This window comes from Salvelinus alpinus, chromosome 31, assembly GCF_045679555.1.
Source record: "Salvelinus alpinus chromosome 31, SLU_Salpinus.1, whole genome shotgun sequence".
Classification (NCBI taxonomy): Eukaryota; Metazoa; Chordata; class Actinopteri; order Salmoniformes; family Salmonidae; genus Salvelinus; species Salvelinus alpinus.
In genome coordinates this window covers 21,885,984-21,903,021 of record NC_092116.1, presented here as the reverse complement: position 1 = coordinate 21,903,021, position 17,038 = coordinate 21,885,984, and the positions used below count along the sequence as shown (strand labels likewise).

The 17,038-nt window shown below is 41.1% G+C and overlaps 2 protein-coding genes across 3 annotated transcripts; both read right to left on the bottom strand.

The window, feature by feature from the left end:
• Positions 1 to 543: 543 nt before the first annotated feature.
• Positions 544 to 12,184, bottom strand: LOC139561226 (E3 ubiquitin-protein ligase TRIM17-like). Its single transcript, XM_071378189.1, has 8 exons — positions 12,074 to 12,184; positions 6,684 to 7,274; positions 6,225 to 6,320; positions 5,623 to 5,856; positions 5,093 to 5,255; positions 3,217 to 3,243; positions 2,094 to 2,473; positions 544 to 914 (listed from the first exon to the last, which is right to left on the bottom strand). Exons 2-8 carry the CDS (start codon positions 7,263 to 7,265, stop codon positions 702 to 704), a joined length of 1,695 nt encoding a protein of 564 aa, XP_071234290.1. The 5' UTR covers positions 7,266 to 7,274; positions 12,074 to 12,184; the 3' UTR covers positions 544 to 701.
• Positions 12,185 to 14,095: 1,911 nt separating this feature from the next.
• On the bottom strand, positions 14,096 to 16,065 carry LOC139561710 (uncharacterized). 2 transcript variants are annotated; one of them, XM_071378969.1, is made up of 8 exons: positions 15,321 to 16,065; positions 15,057 to 15,233; positions 14,905 to 14,966; positions 14,736 to 14,822; positions 14,607 to 14,648; positions 14,365 to 14,538; positions 14,250 to 14,285; positions 14,100 to 14,151 (listed from the first exon to the last, which is right to left on the bottom strand). In XM_071378969.1, exons 1-7 carry the CDS (start codon positions 15,382 to 15,384, stop codon positions 14,250 to 14,252), a joined length of 642 nt encoding a protein of 213 aa, XP_071235070.1. In that variant the 5' UTR covers positions 15,385 to 16,065; the 3' UTR covers positions 14,100 to 14,151. The 2 variants fall into 2 exon arrangements, with proteins under 2 accessions (XP_071235069.1, XP_071235070.1); XM_071378968.1 differs by having other exon boundaries at positions 14,096 to 14,538.
• Between the last annotated feature and the right edge of the window lie 973 nt (positions 16,066 to 17,038).

The following is a 17,038-nucleotide window of genomic DNA, read 5'->3' as shown; positions in this document are numbered from 1 at the left end:
GAGTAGTTTTAGAAAAGACTGTCTACTGTGACCATCCCCCCCACCATCATCTTTGCAAGTACCCAGTTACTGTGAGCTCCTGCCCAAGTCTAGCACTGCATGTGCCTAAACCATGGCTGTCTGAAAACATTACTAGCAGTCAACCCTTGCTTCCTCCATCCTGGGAAAGAACACAATTTCATACCCCTCACGTAGTCTCCTCAAACCCGATTGGAGGAAAAGGTCAGAGGGGAGGGACCCCTGGCTTACTCATCCAATGGGTTTTGAGAATGAGACTAGAGAGGACACGAGGAGTATGCAATTGAGATCTTCCCCTGGGTCTCCTCAACTCCATTAGAGGGGAAGACCCAAGATCACTCGTTCAGACCTCCTCCAATAAGATTCATTGCGAAAACAAGGACAGAGGAAGCAAAGATAAATCCTTCTTTAAAAAAAAAAAAATTCAGCTCACGTTAAATGAGAATAAGGCAATGCCACTATACAATCCTGTTAAACGGGAAGGGAGAGATCGGTTTTCTACATGCAACAATAAGGAGCTTGAGGTAAAAAAATAAAAAATAACTTTTATTAAGACATCTTTAAAAACAGATATATTTTTTAACTGGATTAAAAAAAATTGACAAGAAAACAAACACAAAAAAAAGTTAAGTAATCTTAACCAGAATTCTCCCCCAAAAGGCTTGGACTGGCACTGAGCATCATCATCCACGTTGGTGGTTTGTGGCAGTGAGGGGTCTAACAATCATGACGTGGTTGGCGGGGTTGTCTCCAGGACTGAAGAAATTAGGGCTGAAGACAGGGAAGAGTCTTTCATTGGTTGGCACGTGGTGGTATGTGTAGAGGTGAAGACCGAGATTCACGTTGTAGAAAGACAGGCGCCGCTCCAGCCCGTCAAAGTACACACCCACATGTGCCTGTAAAGTATAAAATACATTTATTAATAGTTACTTAATAAAGTAAACTAACTGTATTTGAATAAAATTGCCCCTCCGGAATAAACACATTTGACTTGAATTTAAAGGCGTAGATATGATTCCGGATTTTGCCTCCGTTTCAACTCTTCTCATTATGAAATGCAACAGATCAGGATTTGGGTTTTGGAGGCATGCTTTTATGTGGGCATCTCGAGTGCGCGCACGTTTGTGTGTGTTCGAACGAGGGAAGCGTTTGTACTTTCCCTGCCAAAACCCACAGTCAAATCACCCTTCTAAAAAACTTGAAAGTGTCTAACCAGCTCATGTCTGGAAGTAGACTAGCTAGCAAGCCAGCCAGCCAACTTTTCGCCATTAAGCTTCCGTCAGCTGGTATGCTACCGTGACAGAGTTGGTTTGACTTTGGATAGCCAATCTGTGGGGCTAGTTAGGGATAACTTAGACAATGTAAGTGGAACAATATCTTCATGTTACACACCTTTTAGTTGTCTCATTAAAATGGTTTCAAGATGTATATACACATTTCTATAATGTATAGTTGGTTTGAGGTTAAGTAAAAAAATAAATAGCTATTGACCTTTTAAAATATTGTCCCATGTACATAGTGTAATTTACTGATGGTCTCCAACTAGCCCCATAGGGATATCCACTGTCAAACCAAATTGACCACGGGCATTACGATCGGGTCGTGTTCAGCTGCAGCCAACTTGAGTGATGCCAGCTGTGGGCAGGATTGAAATAAACCCATGGAGAACTTCTACAGTACCCCCTCATTCTGTGATACACATTTCTTCCCCATTTAGCAAATATCAGTTTTGGACTTTATGACCAAAATTATTCTATTAAAAAAAAAAAAAAAAAAATTGAGACTAGAATAAAATGTTTGACTCATATCTATGCCACATATTGAGTGATCAAACATTAGAAATATTCAACTTGTATCTTCAAACATTCATCATGACACTAAAGGCTAGCTCCAAAAGACATGCATGAATCAAAATGAGAGAACCTTTTCCCCAGTTCAAATATTCCAGTGTGAGTGTGCCCTCTCCTGGTGAGGAACATTTAAAGTATAGTTGTATTTATTTATTCATAGAGGTGTATTATACTCGAGAGCACTTTGGGCCAAGTGCCCTCTGTCCAACTGTGCCATCAACATACCATTCTCCTTTGTGTTCCGACAGCCACAGGTGTTGTGTTGGTGGAGGGCCAAAGCTTTCCCCCGTGGTGTACCAGGACCCAGAACCCCTTCTCGGGGGTGAGATCCACCCCTCGTGATGTCATGGAGGATTTAGTTGCCACACCCACGCACCACACACCAGATGCCGTGGAAGTCCAGTCCTCCACCTCCACCTCCACCTCCCAGTAGGCTCGGTGGCTGCTGAACCCCTTGGGGGCGAGGACGCACAGCACCTGGGTGAAGCGCTGAGCAGACAGGGGAAACGTCTGGCCCATCTTGCGCCGGTCCACTCGGATCTCACGTGACGCCTGTTTGAACAGGAGTGATGGGTGGGCTGTGCTGGGGTCAGGAGTCACCTCAACTGAGAGGAGAAGAGAAAGGTAGGGCTAGAGGAACGCAACAATCAATTGTTCCTAATTATAGGTATTTGGCCGGCAGACCCAAGGTTACGTAAGGGTTCATTTTGGGAGGGGGTCTGGGTAGAGGACAACTTTATGATCAGTGGTTGTATTCATTTCAATCCAATAGCAGACACAAATTCCTCTTTTTGCCATATTGTACATTGCTGTTATTTAAAAAAAATTAAATCATTAGCACAGTATGATCCAATTCCAGCTCCAAAGACATTTATTTTTTTAACACTAAAGTAGATTGTGTTAATTTTTACATTGAATCATGTCGAACACCATAGTTTAAAAACCTCTGTGGGTAGTGCTAAAACAATGACTTCATAGCTGAATTCCTCCATTTTATGCACCTTTGCCATTATAGAGAAGTGTATATTTGTCCCTGGTACATAAACAAGTTCAGTAAGGGTTAAGGTCAAAGTATACGATACATGAGGTTTACAGGCAGCACCTTCATTTGGGAAGGACAGGCTCATAGTAAATCGGTGGAACAGAATGGTATAAAACAAACACGTAGTTTCCATCTGGTTGATACCATTTCATTTACTCCATTCTATTATTATGATCAGTCCTCTCTCACCGGCCTTCTGTGATGTGGTTAGCAATCCACCTTCCAGAATCATTCAAAATCTGCTGGGTGGATACGAAATATAAAACACAACATGGGAAGCAGACTCAGGACTACACCTTCCCTCACCTGTGAACTCTTTAACCACGGCAATCTCTGTGGGATAAACAAAAAAAGGTTAAACATTTTTGGGGAAAACATACAACCACAAAATGTTGTGCATCTGGGCCCATTTTCACATGTCAGAGTAGGAGTGCTGAACCAGTTGTTCCACTCTTCATGTATAAACTGACTCTTTGGCTGCGTTTACACAGACAGCCCAATTCTGATCATTTTTCCACTCATTTTACTTTTGACTGATCACATCAGATCTTTTTCAGAGCTGATTGGTCAAATTACCAATTAGTGAAAAAAAGATAAGAATTGGTTTGCCTGTGTAAACGCAGCCTAATTGGTCTTGACTAATCAGATCAGGGGCACATTCCTCTGCCCAGGTGTTGCAGACACATGCCATATCTTACAATGCCTGGATAGCTATTTTAAATATATGCTAATGACATATGTGACCTGTTTCAAGAAGCTAGGCATTAAATATATTTTTTTCTCCAATTTGTTTTGGTAGAACTGCCTTCTGGAACATGGGAAATTTCATGTGCCTTAATAAAACAAACTTGTATGTGATCTGTAAATACAAATACAGTAAAATTATGACCGCAGTTGGTTTGGCCACAGAAACAAAATACAGGAACCATCCCACTAGCCATGATTGGCTGAGATAATGGATGGACTGAAAATTCCGAAATATGCATTTGGAAAGGTCTGCCATGTAGCATACTTCTGTCTATAACATGACCTGCTTAGTATGTGTGGATAATCCCTATTACTGCACTTTAATAAAAAAAAAATATATCATGATGTGTTGCATTTCTGACCTGAAGTTAATAGCGCTATAGACAAAGATCAGTGGGAAATGTGATGACTACTTTCTGGAGGACTAACGCGCCATGCTGACTGACAAAAAAAAAAAAGAAAAGACAATTAGGAAATACCAGATTTAGGTAAAAACATTTTAATTGAACCAGACGTTGTAGAATATTCCCCCATCACTGTCATCAGAAGAAAAGGTGATCAACAGTGTTGTCACGGAAGAAGTTAAGTGTCTTTAAAAATCGGTGGAATGCCCAGTGGAAGCAGAGATGAGTCCCAAATGTGGCGAGTCGAAAAGAGAACACAGGAGGCTGTTGTACTTATCTCCATACTAATAGCTAGCTAACGTTACGTACGCATGTATGATCTATGTTACAAATAATATTGCATCTAAGTAGGCCACTTGCATTGCCAGCCATAGCCACATTTTTAGCTAGGTAACTAACTTTGAACTTACATGGTTAGCTTTAGCTACCTGCAGATTCATGCATGGTATTAAGAGTTCAGATTACGGTTCATTGTTTAGCTAGCTACATGTCTAAACAAAATATTCCACTATGCAAGTAACCATTTCACTGTACCGTTTATCACATGCACAGGATACAGTAGGTGTAAAGTCAGTGTTTACCAGAGATGGTAATGTGCAGAACATGACCTTGCACCAAAGTCAGATTAGGATATAGGCCAAGACCTGGAGTTTTTCCTTATTATATAGGCCACTACTTTTAGTCTTGAAATGTTTGGTTGTTTACTACATTACTGTATTCTCTCAGTTTAGCACATGTCCTCACATGTGAATCCTTAAAGAGTCTACTTTTATCCAATGTAAAACCTTTATTTATTTTATTTTTTTAAATCACACCATTTGCAATATAGGCCCGAATCCAGGTGGTGGGTCACTCGACTGCTGCCCGACGACAGTCAAGCAACCATTGGTTTATGCATGCAACGCCTGAGCAGGGGAACGTGACCCATATTTTTGCCAATAATTGGAAAACATGTTAGAACTGCCTGTGTAAAAGCAGCCTTTAAGATCTTAAAAGCTGAACTGACTACATCAGACTGAGAGAAAAAAGACCTGGGAGAGCATAGCCATTTGTAGACAAGTAGGCCATCTTAGGTAGTTTGGCCATGGCTTTCATTAAGGTATTCAGAAGGTTTCCCAGTAGGTCTGGGGGGATGTTGATGCTGCATTGTCCTCTGACCCCATCTGGAATAGCAGAAGGGAGAGAGGGAAGAATCTAAAAGGAGAAGGAACAAAAGAGAGAGATGGAATGAATGGGGTTGAACATAGAAGCAAGTTGACCCGCAACAATGCCGTGTTTAGATTCTCCACACTTGTACCCTTCTTGGATTTAAAAGCATTCGATTTTTGTAAGCATTGGCTGTAGGAAGTTTCCAACATAGCTACATCTGTGACTTGGAGTGTAATTCAAGAAAACACTTTGGGAGAAGTGGAAGCGATTCAGGGTGCAGCCAATGGCCATGTTCGAGAGCATCAAAACCATGATGCATAATTAGTCAATTGTGACAATGAGAAGTTATTTATGGATGCAAGGGGATTTGCAGATAAATCACTCTGGACTCAAGTCGGCTGCAATGACTCACATTAAGAAACGCAAAGGAGTCTGAGGAGCCAATCAGCCGCTCCAGCTCGGCACCTCTACTCGTCAGAGCTGTTATGTCATCTTCAAGCACACGTCTCCGACGGGAAGCTGTGCTCTTCATCTCATCCACCCTCCTACAGGCCTCAATGTTGTAGCGATCACAAATCCGCCCCACCTGGCTGACCAGGTCTCGTCGGAACCCATTCACAAACCGGATCTGGCTCTTCGCTACATCCTGCAAGGGGGCAAGTACACCAAACAGATCTAGGAGGTGTTTTCATTGATGTGATAACTTCTGAAAGTTCCAGATAGAAATACAATAGATGGACAATCATTTAATCTCAATCAGCATGTTCTACACAACACATTTCTATCTGAATGTTCCAAAGCATTACACCATCCTGAACACATCCTAAGGCAAAATAGATTCTCTCAGTAGGCACAACAATGGAAGCAGATGCCCTGAAGCAGTGACTAACCCAAGTGCAGTCTTTGTAACCCCATGTGAGGTTTCTTGGAATGTTTTACAATTGAATGCTATGGCAAAAGACTGCACAATTACAACAGGCGTGACTACAGCCAATTCAAATAAAAAAAACTCACCTTGCAGTGATGGAATAAAGAGTTGAATTGCTCTGCTTCTTTCCAAGTGGCCTTCAGCTTCTCCTTTACCTTTGCTTGGGCTTCAGTCAGCTGAGCCTGAAGTGAAGACCATAAGTGTTAGCATTAGTGCTGGGATGGAACAAAAAAAAACACACACGGTCCCCATGGGCATATTCATTAGGCACCAAACTAAATACATTTTTTTTTTAAATGGATGAAACACGTGAGGGACTACTTGAACAATGTTCCGTTCCAAAATGTTTTGATATGGTGTGCCTTAATGAATACAAATAAGGACCAGGATCAAAGGAAATCATAGGGAAACATTTCACATCAGAAACAAGCATTTATTGGACAAGTTCAGCTAGTCCCTCTCGGTTTCAGTCAGTTTGCTTCCGTTTGGTGCCTAATGAATACAACCCTGGATTGAGGAACCATTGCGCCAAAACTAATTCTTACCTTTTGAGCCAAGAACTCTACCTGCATCGACACAACCTGGTGTGCCGGCGCCTGGTGAGTGTCACACACCCCACACAGCATGGTCTTGTCGGTGCGGCAGTAACGCTCCAGGAGCCTCTCATGGTTCAAACACATCCTCTTCTTCAGGTTAGCCAGGGGCCTGACCAGCTGATGCCTGGAGAACCGGGCATTGTGAACCATTTCATGCTCCAGGCAGTACGACGACATACACACCAGGCAGGTCTTGACAGCCTTGGTCATCCCATATCCTAAGCACGCGTCACAGGAGACCTCTCCCGGAGCCACAGCGGGCCTGTCTACGGCCGCACCGCCCCTTCTCCTCGCCCCCTTGAAGCTTTCCACAAGGTCTCTCAGGACTATGTTGACCTGGATGGTGGGGGTAGGTGTGAACCTCGTATTGCACACAGAACAGACTGCATAGTCTCCACTGCTGTTCCAGTCATCCTCGAGACAAGGCTTGCAAAAGGTGTGTCCACACGGAATTGTGGCTGGGTTGGTGAAAACACCAAGACAGATAGAGCACAGGAACTGGTCCTCTGACATGGCGTTGTAAGACGCCATCTCTTCAAGCTGGGGACAACCGGTTAGAAAACATCGAAATAAATTTAAGTTGCACATGAATTAGTCTAACGCAGTCCAATTCCGATAACCCCCCCTAATTGGGTCTTTTGACCAATCACATCAGATATTTTTTTACAGCTGATACAATCGGTCTAAATATCAATTAATGAAAAGATCAGAATTGGACTGCCTGTCTAAACACGACTAGCCTGTAAATATTGCATTGACAAAAAGTAATGTGAATAGTGAACATGATAAGGTTGGAGACAACCAGAAACTGGCAAGTTGTTCAGCCTATTGTTTACATTCACATCTGTCCCAAAATTATGGTAAGGTAGCAAACATTTTAGTGACTTAAAGTAACTGCCCAGAGAAAATTCCACTTTCAAAAGTGTATATTCTGTTACCTCATATGCAAATAAATGTAAACTTACATTGCCAACGCATAAATTGAAATAAAAAAAACACTTCAAACTTGTATCTCAAAGACAGTACATTTGTTTTGCCATTTCCTCAGAACATGTCATCTCCCTAAGGAGAATGAGTTGGCCAATCAGCAGCCCAGAGGGGGATGAGCTGGTCAATCGGCAGTCTAGTTGCATTACCATTTATGACGATATATGCCCACACCATTCTATTGTTAGGGGTACGCACACACCACAGGAGGATAGCGGCATCTTAATTGGAGAGGACGGGCTCATGTTAATAGCTTGACTGGAACGGTATCAAATGCCATTCGACCATTCTAGCCATTGTTATGAGCCACCCTTCCCTCCACAGCCTCCAATATTGCTCCTGAGTGGCACAGCGGTCTAAGGCACTGCATCTCAGTGCAAGAGGCATCACTGCAGTCCCTTGTTAGAATCCAGGCTGCATCGCATCCGGCTGTGATTGGGAGTCCCATAGGCCGGCTTACAATTGGTCCAGTGTCATCCGGGTTTGGCCGGGGTAGACCTTATTGTAAATAAGAATTTGTTCTTAACTGACTTGCCTAGTTAAAAGGTTAAATATAAAATACAACTATTCAAACAGAGAATCTGCTTTTTAACCATACCAACCATTTTTTTATTATTATTATATTTAGGTGCAGGAGTTCCACTATATTAAAAGTATAATTTATAAGAGCAACACAAGCCAAAGCTGAACATTTGAGGTGCTGGTACTCAGTTCTGGTGAGCTCCTGCCCATGCCGAGCATTGGTAACGGTGTCTGTTAGCATTTTGTAATGCATGTTTTGACTGGTCTTTGTATAGCCTATAGGCCTAGGTTTTTGGGAGTACCTGTTCAAGCTCAGGCTACACATGCAGACTTCCATTCATGTGTGTTGAAGCTCTTGTTATATGCTCAGCTGAGTGAGTTAGGTCTGATTTTTAGGTTATCCAAATCTTTGTGTGTCCAAGGTAGACTATTTCTACTGTTTTGTATTTTTCAACGGTCATTTTGCATTCATATTTTTGTTACATGCACTCTTATCACTGGGCTGCACTGTAAATAAAACTCGTATTTTTCACCATATTTGTTCTGTTAGTTCAAGCCCTCCTAACTAGATCCTATTCGCTTAAAGTAACTGCCCAGTGTTTCCAGATTTAAATTAAATAATGACCTGTAGCTACTTACAATAGGATTGAAATAGTTGTCCTTCCAATAAACAGTACCAGCACCCAACATGAGTAAAGGCACCTATTTCAGTCCAAGTCAAGCACTGTTCGTTACACATTGAAGACAACATGAATAATGATTGCGGCAGTCACTGACTTAAGCCTGAGTGAATATATCGAATTTTACAATTATTCAGTAACTGCATAAACCACTGCATTTTACCAGAGTCACCAAGACAGGTGATGCACGCACCCTCAAAACATGAGACAGGAACACAAACACAGGTTGGCAACAATAATGTATATACACGCTGGCTTGCTCATGCCATGTATTGGCTATTGAGGTTTTGAAGCCACAGTAAGGCCATATTGGCACTCCCCGATAGGAGCAGTCCTCCATAGGAATTAATTAAAATTCTAACATATTTCAATGAAAGGTTAAGGACAAAATTTAATTTGTCGTCATGGGGACAGTAACATTAGTAATCTCCAATTTTACCCATTTGTTAATTTTGTTTAGCTCACAATTTAATTTAAAAAGTATTTATTACAGTGTCTTAGAATTAATGTGGCAAAAATGAATGTAGACATTAACAAATGCTTTTCTATACCTTCCAAAATGTTTTTATAATGGTGGGTAAATACCAATATGGAGGTGCAGTGGCTTAAACACAGCACCCCCAACAGTCATCTAGTGTGTGTGTGTGTGTATATATATATATCATTGCCAACCAGTTATATATATATATATATAAATAAACTGGTTGGCAATGAAATGTAACTTTGTAAACAATTGATAAACAATTGTTGCAATAAATGGTTACAATATTCGTTTTTTATAGGGGGTAGATCAGCTTTAATATTGCAGATATGTTTTGGCCTCCATCAATGTAATTGTCTGCATCATTTCCAATCCACACACGCTCCCTCTGGCGCTCGACGTCACCGGTCCACTAATCACCGGACCTGGCATCTATATTACACAAACCGAATCATCATTCGCTCTCTGATTACCACCTAATGACTAATAACAACTGAGGGATAAATAAAGGGGGAGTAGTCATTAGGTGGTGTTGTGGTTTCATCTCACGTTCAGTATGCTTTATGTTTGTTCTTTTGTATCGTTTCATTATTAAACTCACATTCTGCACCTGCTTCCTGACTCCCGGCGTATATGTTACACGCACACACATTTTTTAAAATATATTTTCCACTAATCCTACCACCACTACCCTAATTGGAGTAAACAGACAGTGTTTTACAAAAAAATTGATTGTGCTGTATGTTGTAATCTACCTCAGAAACAAACTATAGGCTATGCGTGCAAGTGCTACAAACTTCAGATTGTCAAGAGTTCAATTTATATGTCTGACAGTGGCAAGGGAATCATTCTCCTTTCGTAACCAAGTGGGAGTTTACAACACACGTTAAGAATTAAATACACTTGAAAGGCCCTCCAACTGGATATTACTAGTGGGAAACTAGTCTTTCATCCTGAGCTCCCACATGCTGATGTCACCAATTTAGGAAATTACATTTAACTGCATTTTCAGTAGCTAAATGCAACATGTTTAAAAGCAATATATTAATATGTTTTATGCCAACTTGTTTACAAGCATGATAGCTGTACTTTTAGTTTATGGAGCTTGGTGGCAATTTGCCAGTCTGTTTCTCAACGAGTTCAAATAACGTGAATGCATCCAACTAGTAGTTGACACTTCACAAAATGGTATATTCCCACCTCCCATATCGTTACAAACACAGCGTTAGACTAAAATGCCTTGTGAATTCCACTTGGGGATGGTGCAGCATAGCTCACATTTGACAAACGCTCATAACAAGAGCTTCCAAGTACAGGTTGTCATAAATAGAAGTTGATAGTATAGCCTGAATTTACACTCCCAAAACAGGCTAAACCATTCTCCTCAATAGGTTTTAGGCTACACAGAGACCAGTCGAGACGCACATGACAAAATGAAAATAGACACCGTTAAACATGTAAAACCACATAAATAATGTAAGCATGAACGAATAACAATAATCTGAAACTGAATAAACCAATGCATTTTACCAGAGGAAGAGGCAAAGCGAGAGGAAAATCTGTCCACGAAAATAAACCCATGAGGTAAATAATGTTTGTATGGAGGTCAATAAGAGTGTCGAATTTGGAAAACAAAACATTTTATTGCTAATTTGCGACGCAAGATATATTTGATTGAATCGAAGTTTCACAATGGCTCGGTGGTTACATATGCACTGATAAGTGGACGCTTGTGGAATTTCAAAAATTAAAAGATCAGAGTTTCCCGTTGTCATAGAGAGACTCATGGACATCATTTTTTTTTAAATGGCAATAATATTTAACCCATATAAAAGTCAGTTAAGAACAAATTCTTATTGACAATGACGGCCTACTTGTAAAGTCCCCCCCAGTCAAACCCTCCCCTAACCCCGACGACTCTGGGCCTATTGTGCACTGCCCTATGGGACTCCCGATCTTAGCCGGATGTGATACAGCCCAGGATCAAACCCAGGTCTGTCGTGACACCTACTAGCACTGCCTTAGACCACTGCGCCACTCAGGAGCACAAAGGGCTTCCACCATTTTAAAGTAGGCAACTGATAAGATTCATACAAGTTAGGAACAATCAGCCAATTAAGAAAGAAAAGGACGATTTTAAAGTGGAGACAAGCGTCATTGGCACTGTCCATGTTATCACAGATCCTTTAATGGCAGCGATACAAAGATGAGTCCTCTATCTCTATGACCCATTGGTCACATGCTTCTGCCCCATTGGCAAGAATAGCCCCACCTGATCGCACGTTCTCCTGCCTTCCATCTTTGAGAACATGCATTTCCATTAAAACATTCACTCGACCATCTTGTCAAAATATGACAATCTTTGATTTTACCAGCGTCACCGACATAATAGATGGTGACGTGTGCTCGCACCCGCAAAACTGTGACCACAAACACAGGTGGACAAACGATTGTTGCAATAAATGGTTACAATGTTACACCAAAAATGTTGTAAAGTCCTTATGTTGTAATCTAACAAATATAGGCTGCACATGGACGCAAGTGCTTAAAAGTTGTCAAGAGTTCCATTTGTTTGACTCAGTTGGTGGGAAATTAAGGGCCTTGTGAATGCCATGTGGGGATAGTGCGGCATAGATCACATTTGACAAAGGTATTCCTTTGAAACTCACCTGTCTATGTATGCAGAACACAGCTCACAAGGAAACAATTATCTTCCACTTCTGGGGGGAAAACACAATCTGATGAATTTCCTTGATTGAGTTCAGGTGGCATTTTGAAGACTGGTAAACTCCTCCCTCTTTCATGAAAAAACCACGTCCCTGGAAGTTTTTAGTATGGGTATGTGCTCAGCAACCATTGGTCTCACCGTACAGGACACAGAATGAAAACTTTGTAACGCTTTGTCCCGGGCTGCGTTCAGTACGTTTTTAAATTAAACAGAAACAGTGCTGACCTGAATGACCAATTGAAAATCGGGGAGTGTTTGGATTGTGGGTTGGGGAACGCCGTTAACATGGCCACTTCCGTTTAAATACGCCACTCATTGCTTCACCCACCGAACGGGAGAAAACATACCTAAAAGTCTGTTCAAGAATGTACAAAAAACATTTTGGGGGAAACGTGTCATTCAGTGCAAATAGTTCCTCAACGTAGCAAACGTTCAAGCGAACTGAACGCACCTCCTGTTCAGAGATAACACTACACTGAAGAGGCATACAACCACAGGTAAGGACTCTAATGTAAAAAAAAAAAAAAAAAAAAAAAAGGATTGTATTGATCATTTAAAATGGTAGGAGACAACATCACATACATTAAAAGGGCAATATGCAGTTGTTATATCCATTTTTGGACTTAAATTAATAAATTAATCATACAGTATATACCTGTTGATTCTTGAAAAATATAACCTATGACTCATGAACTTAGTTCAACAGTACCTGATCAGGGGCCTGTTGCACAAAACTAGGATAAGGGATTAAGCCAGGATATCTTGGTGATCCTGGCTCAATTGATCCGTAATCCGGTTGCACTAAAGATGGATAGGGGGCAGGAGGATATGTTATGGTATAAATTACCATGGAGATTTATTCTGTGGAGCTAGCCTGCTCCAGACCAGGCTAAATTCCAGGATCTATTTAATCTCATCCCTAATGTCAGTCAGCAGTCACCACAAATGGAAACCAATAGTTATTTCACTGCTCACTATACATTGTTATCACATATAACTAGACCCACTGTTATTATTTAAACGTTTGTGATCATTAATTTCAATGATTTTGGATAAAAAATGATTTTTAGATGATGTTGCTATCATTAGATAATTTACAGTTTCCCATAGACTATAAGGCTATATATAAAATGATAGAATATTAGGGCCACAGAGGGGAAAAAAACACAAGTCATAATATTGTAACCAGTTGTTTTAAAGGAGGACAGTTGTTAAAATGACAGATGTGGGGCATTTCGTGAAATTGTACTTCAGTATGGTTTCATAAACAAAGACATGCTGATGTGCCAGAATATTAAGTATCACATTGTCATAAGTATCAAAACTGTAAAAACAATATGTAGCTTTTCTGCAGAAAGAACCAGCCTCATAAATGTATGACTTTATCCTTTTTCTTCAGTGTGGCCCTAGTACTCTGTCATATAAACAAATACACATTCCATATGAATATAAAAACACAATGTGTAACATTATGTTCCTTTATTGAATAAGGACAAAACAAAGCAGGTAAACCATCAGCTCCTTTCGAAACTGAAGTCACAGTGACTCTACAAGATGGAAAGCACAGAATCCAAGCATATTATACAAAATGATACATACACATTCAAAGGTCTGTATATAACACACCCTGCATGTCTGCACACTAAAATAAATGCAGGACAAATCCATACACATCAACTGAACAGACAAATGAATGGATGCAGTAGCCTCCCTGCAGCCTTGTATTACACACAGTATACCGCACAAACATCATAAGAGGCCAAATTCGTCAAAAAACGAACCCAAAAAAAACCAAATTCCTCTGCCACCGCAGGACATATTTAACCAAAATTGAAAGCACACATACTAACTAAAATAATTCAACACATATTGGTCCCTCAGCAGCCAACCACTGTCGTCATCAGGGAAGATTGCCGGATTGTCCCAGTCCATGGCTGGTGGCACTCTGGGGGCTGGGGGGGTGGGGGGGTGGGCAAAAGAGGGCGATGCCTTATAACGATGACTTGGTTGTACTGATTGCTGGGAAAATAAAAAAAACCTTAGAAAGATGCCACCGTCCTGTGTGCTCACAATAAGAGCTCATATGTCATGGCTCACTTGACTTTACGAGAATATACCTAATTTTTATTTTGAGCTGTGTCATCTTCTTGGAGCTGGGGGAGGAAAGAAAAATAATGATTAATACATTTGTGTTACAGTTAGCATACAGTGTACATTGAAGGCATATCTCACCTCCCTCTCAAGTTTTTTTATTTCAAGGTCCAGTTTCCTAATTGTCCTCTTTTTTATTTCGGACTCCAGTGCAAGATTTTCCATCTTTTTCTTCTTGTACTGAATGTCTATGTCTGCCAGTTCTATTTGGCGCCGGAGGTGGTTGCCATACAACTTTCTGATAGCTTGTGAGCTCTGTGAACACAATACAATTAGCGCAGCTGGAATTTGGCAGGATGTGGTGTCCTTTTATTAATACGCACTATGTTGCCAGGCTGGTTTTCCCACTGTATAGCATCTGGGTCCTGTAAAAGAAATTAGATTTTTTGATTTTGATGAGGACTCCTCACCATTGTAGAGTAAATAGTACTTTCACAGTCTTAACATGATACCTCATGCCTTCTGGAATCCAGAGAGATGGTCTCCTCCTCATCATCGTCTCCATCATGTGCTGTTGCTGCTGCACTGGGGCCTTCACCCTATCACATTTAATCGGATTCATATTGAAGCTAGTAGACAAGACATGCCAGGCCTACAGTATGCCTTTGATGGAGTACTCACTGGATCAGCATCGTCTGGTGCTTGTGCTGGTGGCTCTAACAGGAACACAGTGCTGCCAGACACTGCAAGGCAATAGGTAAACCAAAGTCAGACAGTCCAAATTGATTCAATATGAATGTGGTTGTATCCCATGTAGAGATGGAAGGACATACCTTGAATGAAGCGGGTGGCATCTTGGGAGGAACCTATGCTCGTCTCTTTCCCCCCAGGGATCCCCTCTAAGACGGGCCTGCCTTTATTTAGCTCCAAGGCCATGTCCTCTGCTGGGGTAAGGTCAGCCTTTGGTGACCCACCACCCGTGCCTTGTCTGTGGGTATTCTTTTTCACTGCTAAAACAGTACAGACAATGTGTGAGCAGGCACCTTCTGGGTACAATATATGCTTGTGCTTTGTTAAATATTAGTCAGGGACCATACCATTCTGCAGAATGTTCTTGTATTTGATTTTGACCTGCTGCCATGTCCGTTTTGGCCCGTTCATGTTTAATCTACACACACACACACACACACACACACACACACATTTAATGGAGTCACACTGCAAAAAATTACTTGGTATTTTTGTCTTGTTTTCAGTAAAAATATCAAAAAATTTATCATAGCTTTATACAGTGTGATGGAGTTACTTTACACAATTTCACTCATATCTGCAGTGCATTTCAATTAAAAATTTAACCGTTTCATAATTACAGTACAACTGCATTTTTGGAGATGTGAATTAAATATTTGAATTGTAATTGTGATGTTTCAGCGGAGCGGTGAGTGTGTAATTGTGCACTACTTACGCATTCAGGCGGTCTGCAATACTTTGCCACGCTTTTTCTCTTTGCTTTATCACTGTGGCGGTGTTGCCTTTCTTCTTAATTATATCTTTTACCTCCTCGTATGCCTCCATGAGGATTTGTGCTTCCGACGGGGAAAAGTACGCGGCTCTAGTTGCCATGGTAAATCAGTTAATCTGTGATCTGTGGCGGGGTCTATTTGAGTGAGCCGTGAGCGCGCACCTATCCAGGATTGGTTTCACCTGGCTTAATGAATCCGTGTCTGCTCATCCTGGCTTGGTCTTTGTGCAACCAATTAAGCCTGGACGCACATGTTTTGGCTTCATTGAGCTCAGCTGAGTCATTTATCCCGGATGTCTTAATTCTACTTTTGTGCAACAGGCCCCAGAACCCAAAATACAAGCTTGTTTTAGTCCAATGTTTGTCAACAAAGTAAATGTGAACACACTGTATACCCTTAAAACATGGTTAAAACTATACAATTTTGATATCATAGATAGACAGAGTTATGGACGAAAGGACTGACTATCAGTTTGAGAGTGATTACATTTCTCCAGCACAATCCCTCAGCTTTTTTACCGAAACAGTGGTGGGGAGTATGTTGTGTTACTGTTTCAACCACTAACTGCCCCTTTAAACCTTATCAAGGATAAAACACCATAAACCCCAAAGGTGTGTTTCCATTGTGGTCCTCTGTGTCAACAAGATGGTAAGATTGACACGGAGTATGCTGTACTCTCAATGTTTGTCTAAATGCTTTCCCTGTTATATAATATCAATATGGAACTGCCCAGCTAGCACATCTGGTTCTTTGGAAGTTCTGGGAATATACATGTTTTGTTTCCCATTGGTTCTGGGAAAGAAGCCATACGTTTATTGACTGTTAAAACTGAACGGGAAAATATTGCCTGTTCTGGAAACATACATCTTTAGGTTGCATGGAGATTCTGAGAATGTGAATGTTTACAATGGTTCCCTGAAAGTTTTCTTACTGTTTCTAAATCCGTCTGAGAATATCACAGCGAGATCAAACCACAACTGTTGGATTCGCTGGACTGTTACCTTTCATGCCATCTCACAGTCGCTCAGAAGAGCAAATCTATTGTTTTTCTGGATAGGCCATAAAATGTGACTTGTCACTCCCTATGCAAATGTAGGATATGAAACCTGACACTTCAAGTCAGCTCCGCTTAGAGAGTGGGAGCGGAGAGCAGACAGACAGGGCTTGCTAAAACTATAAGGCACGGGACCCTAAGATGTTCAGAGTGCTTTGTACTGTACACCAAAATGTGAGTCAGAACCAGTCCTGAACCACTCAACATCCCCCATATAGAGAACTTCACATCTAGGCAT

What these genes read in the sequence shown, in the direction of transcription:
- LOC139561226 (XM_071378189.1), bottom strand. Translation starts at nt 7,265, where the DNA reads ATGGCGTCTTACAACGCCATGTCAGAGGACCAGTTCCTGTGCTCTATC. An exon ending in TAGAGTTCTTGGCTCAAAAG is followed by an intron (nt 6,321 to 6,683) that starts GTAAGAATTAGT and finishes TCTTCACTTCAG; the next exon opens with GCTCAGCTGACTGAAGCCCA. An exon ending in ACTCCTTTGCGTTTCTTAAT is followed by an intron (nt 5,256 to 5,622) that starts GTGAGTCATTGC and finishes TTCTCCTTTTAG; the next exon opens with ATTCTTCCCTCTCTCCCTTC.
- LOC139561710 (XM_071378968.1), bottom strand. Translation starts at nt 15,384, where the DNA reads ATGAACGGGCCAAAACGGACATGGCAGCAGGTCAAAATCAAATACAAG. An exon ending in CACCAGACGATGCTGATCCA is followed by an intron (nt 14,823 to 14,904) that starts GTGAGTACTCCA and finishes TAAATGTGATAG; the next exon opens with GGTGAAGGCCCCAGTGCAGC. An exon ending in AAAACCAGCCTGGCAACATA is followed by an intron (nt 14,539 to 14,606) that starts GTGCGTATTAAT and finishes TTGTGTTCACAG; the next exon opens with AGCTCACAAGCTATCAGAAA.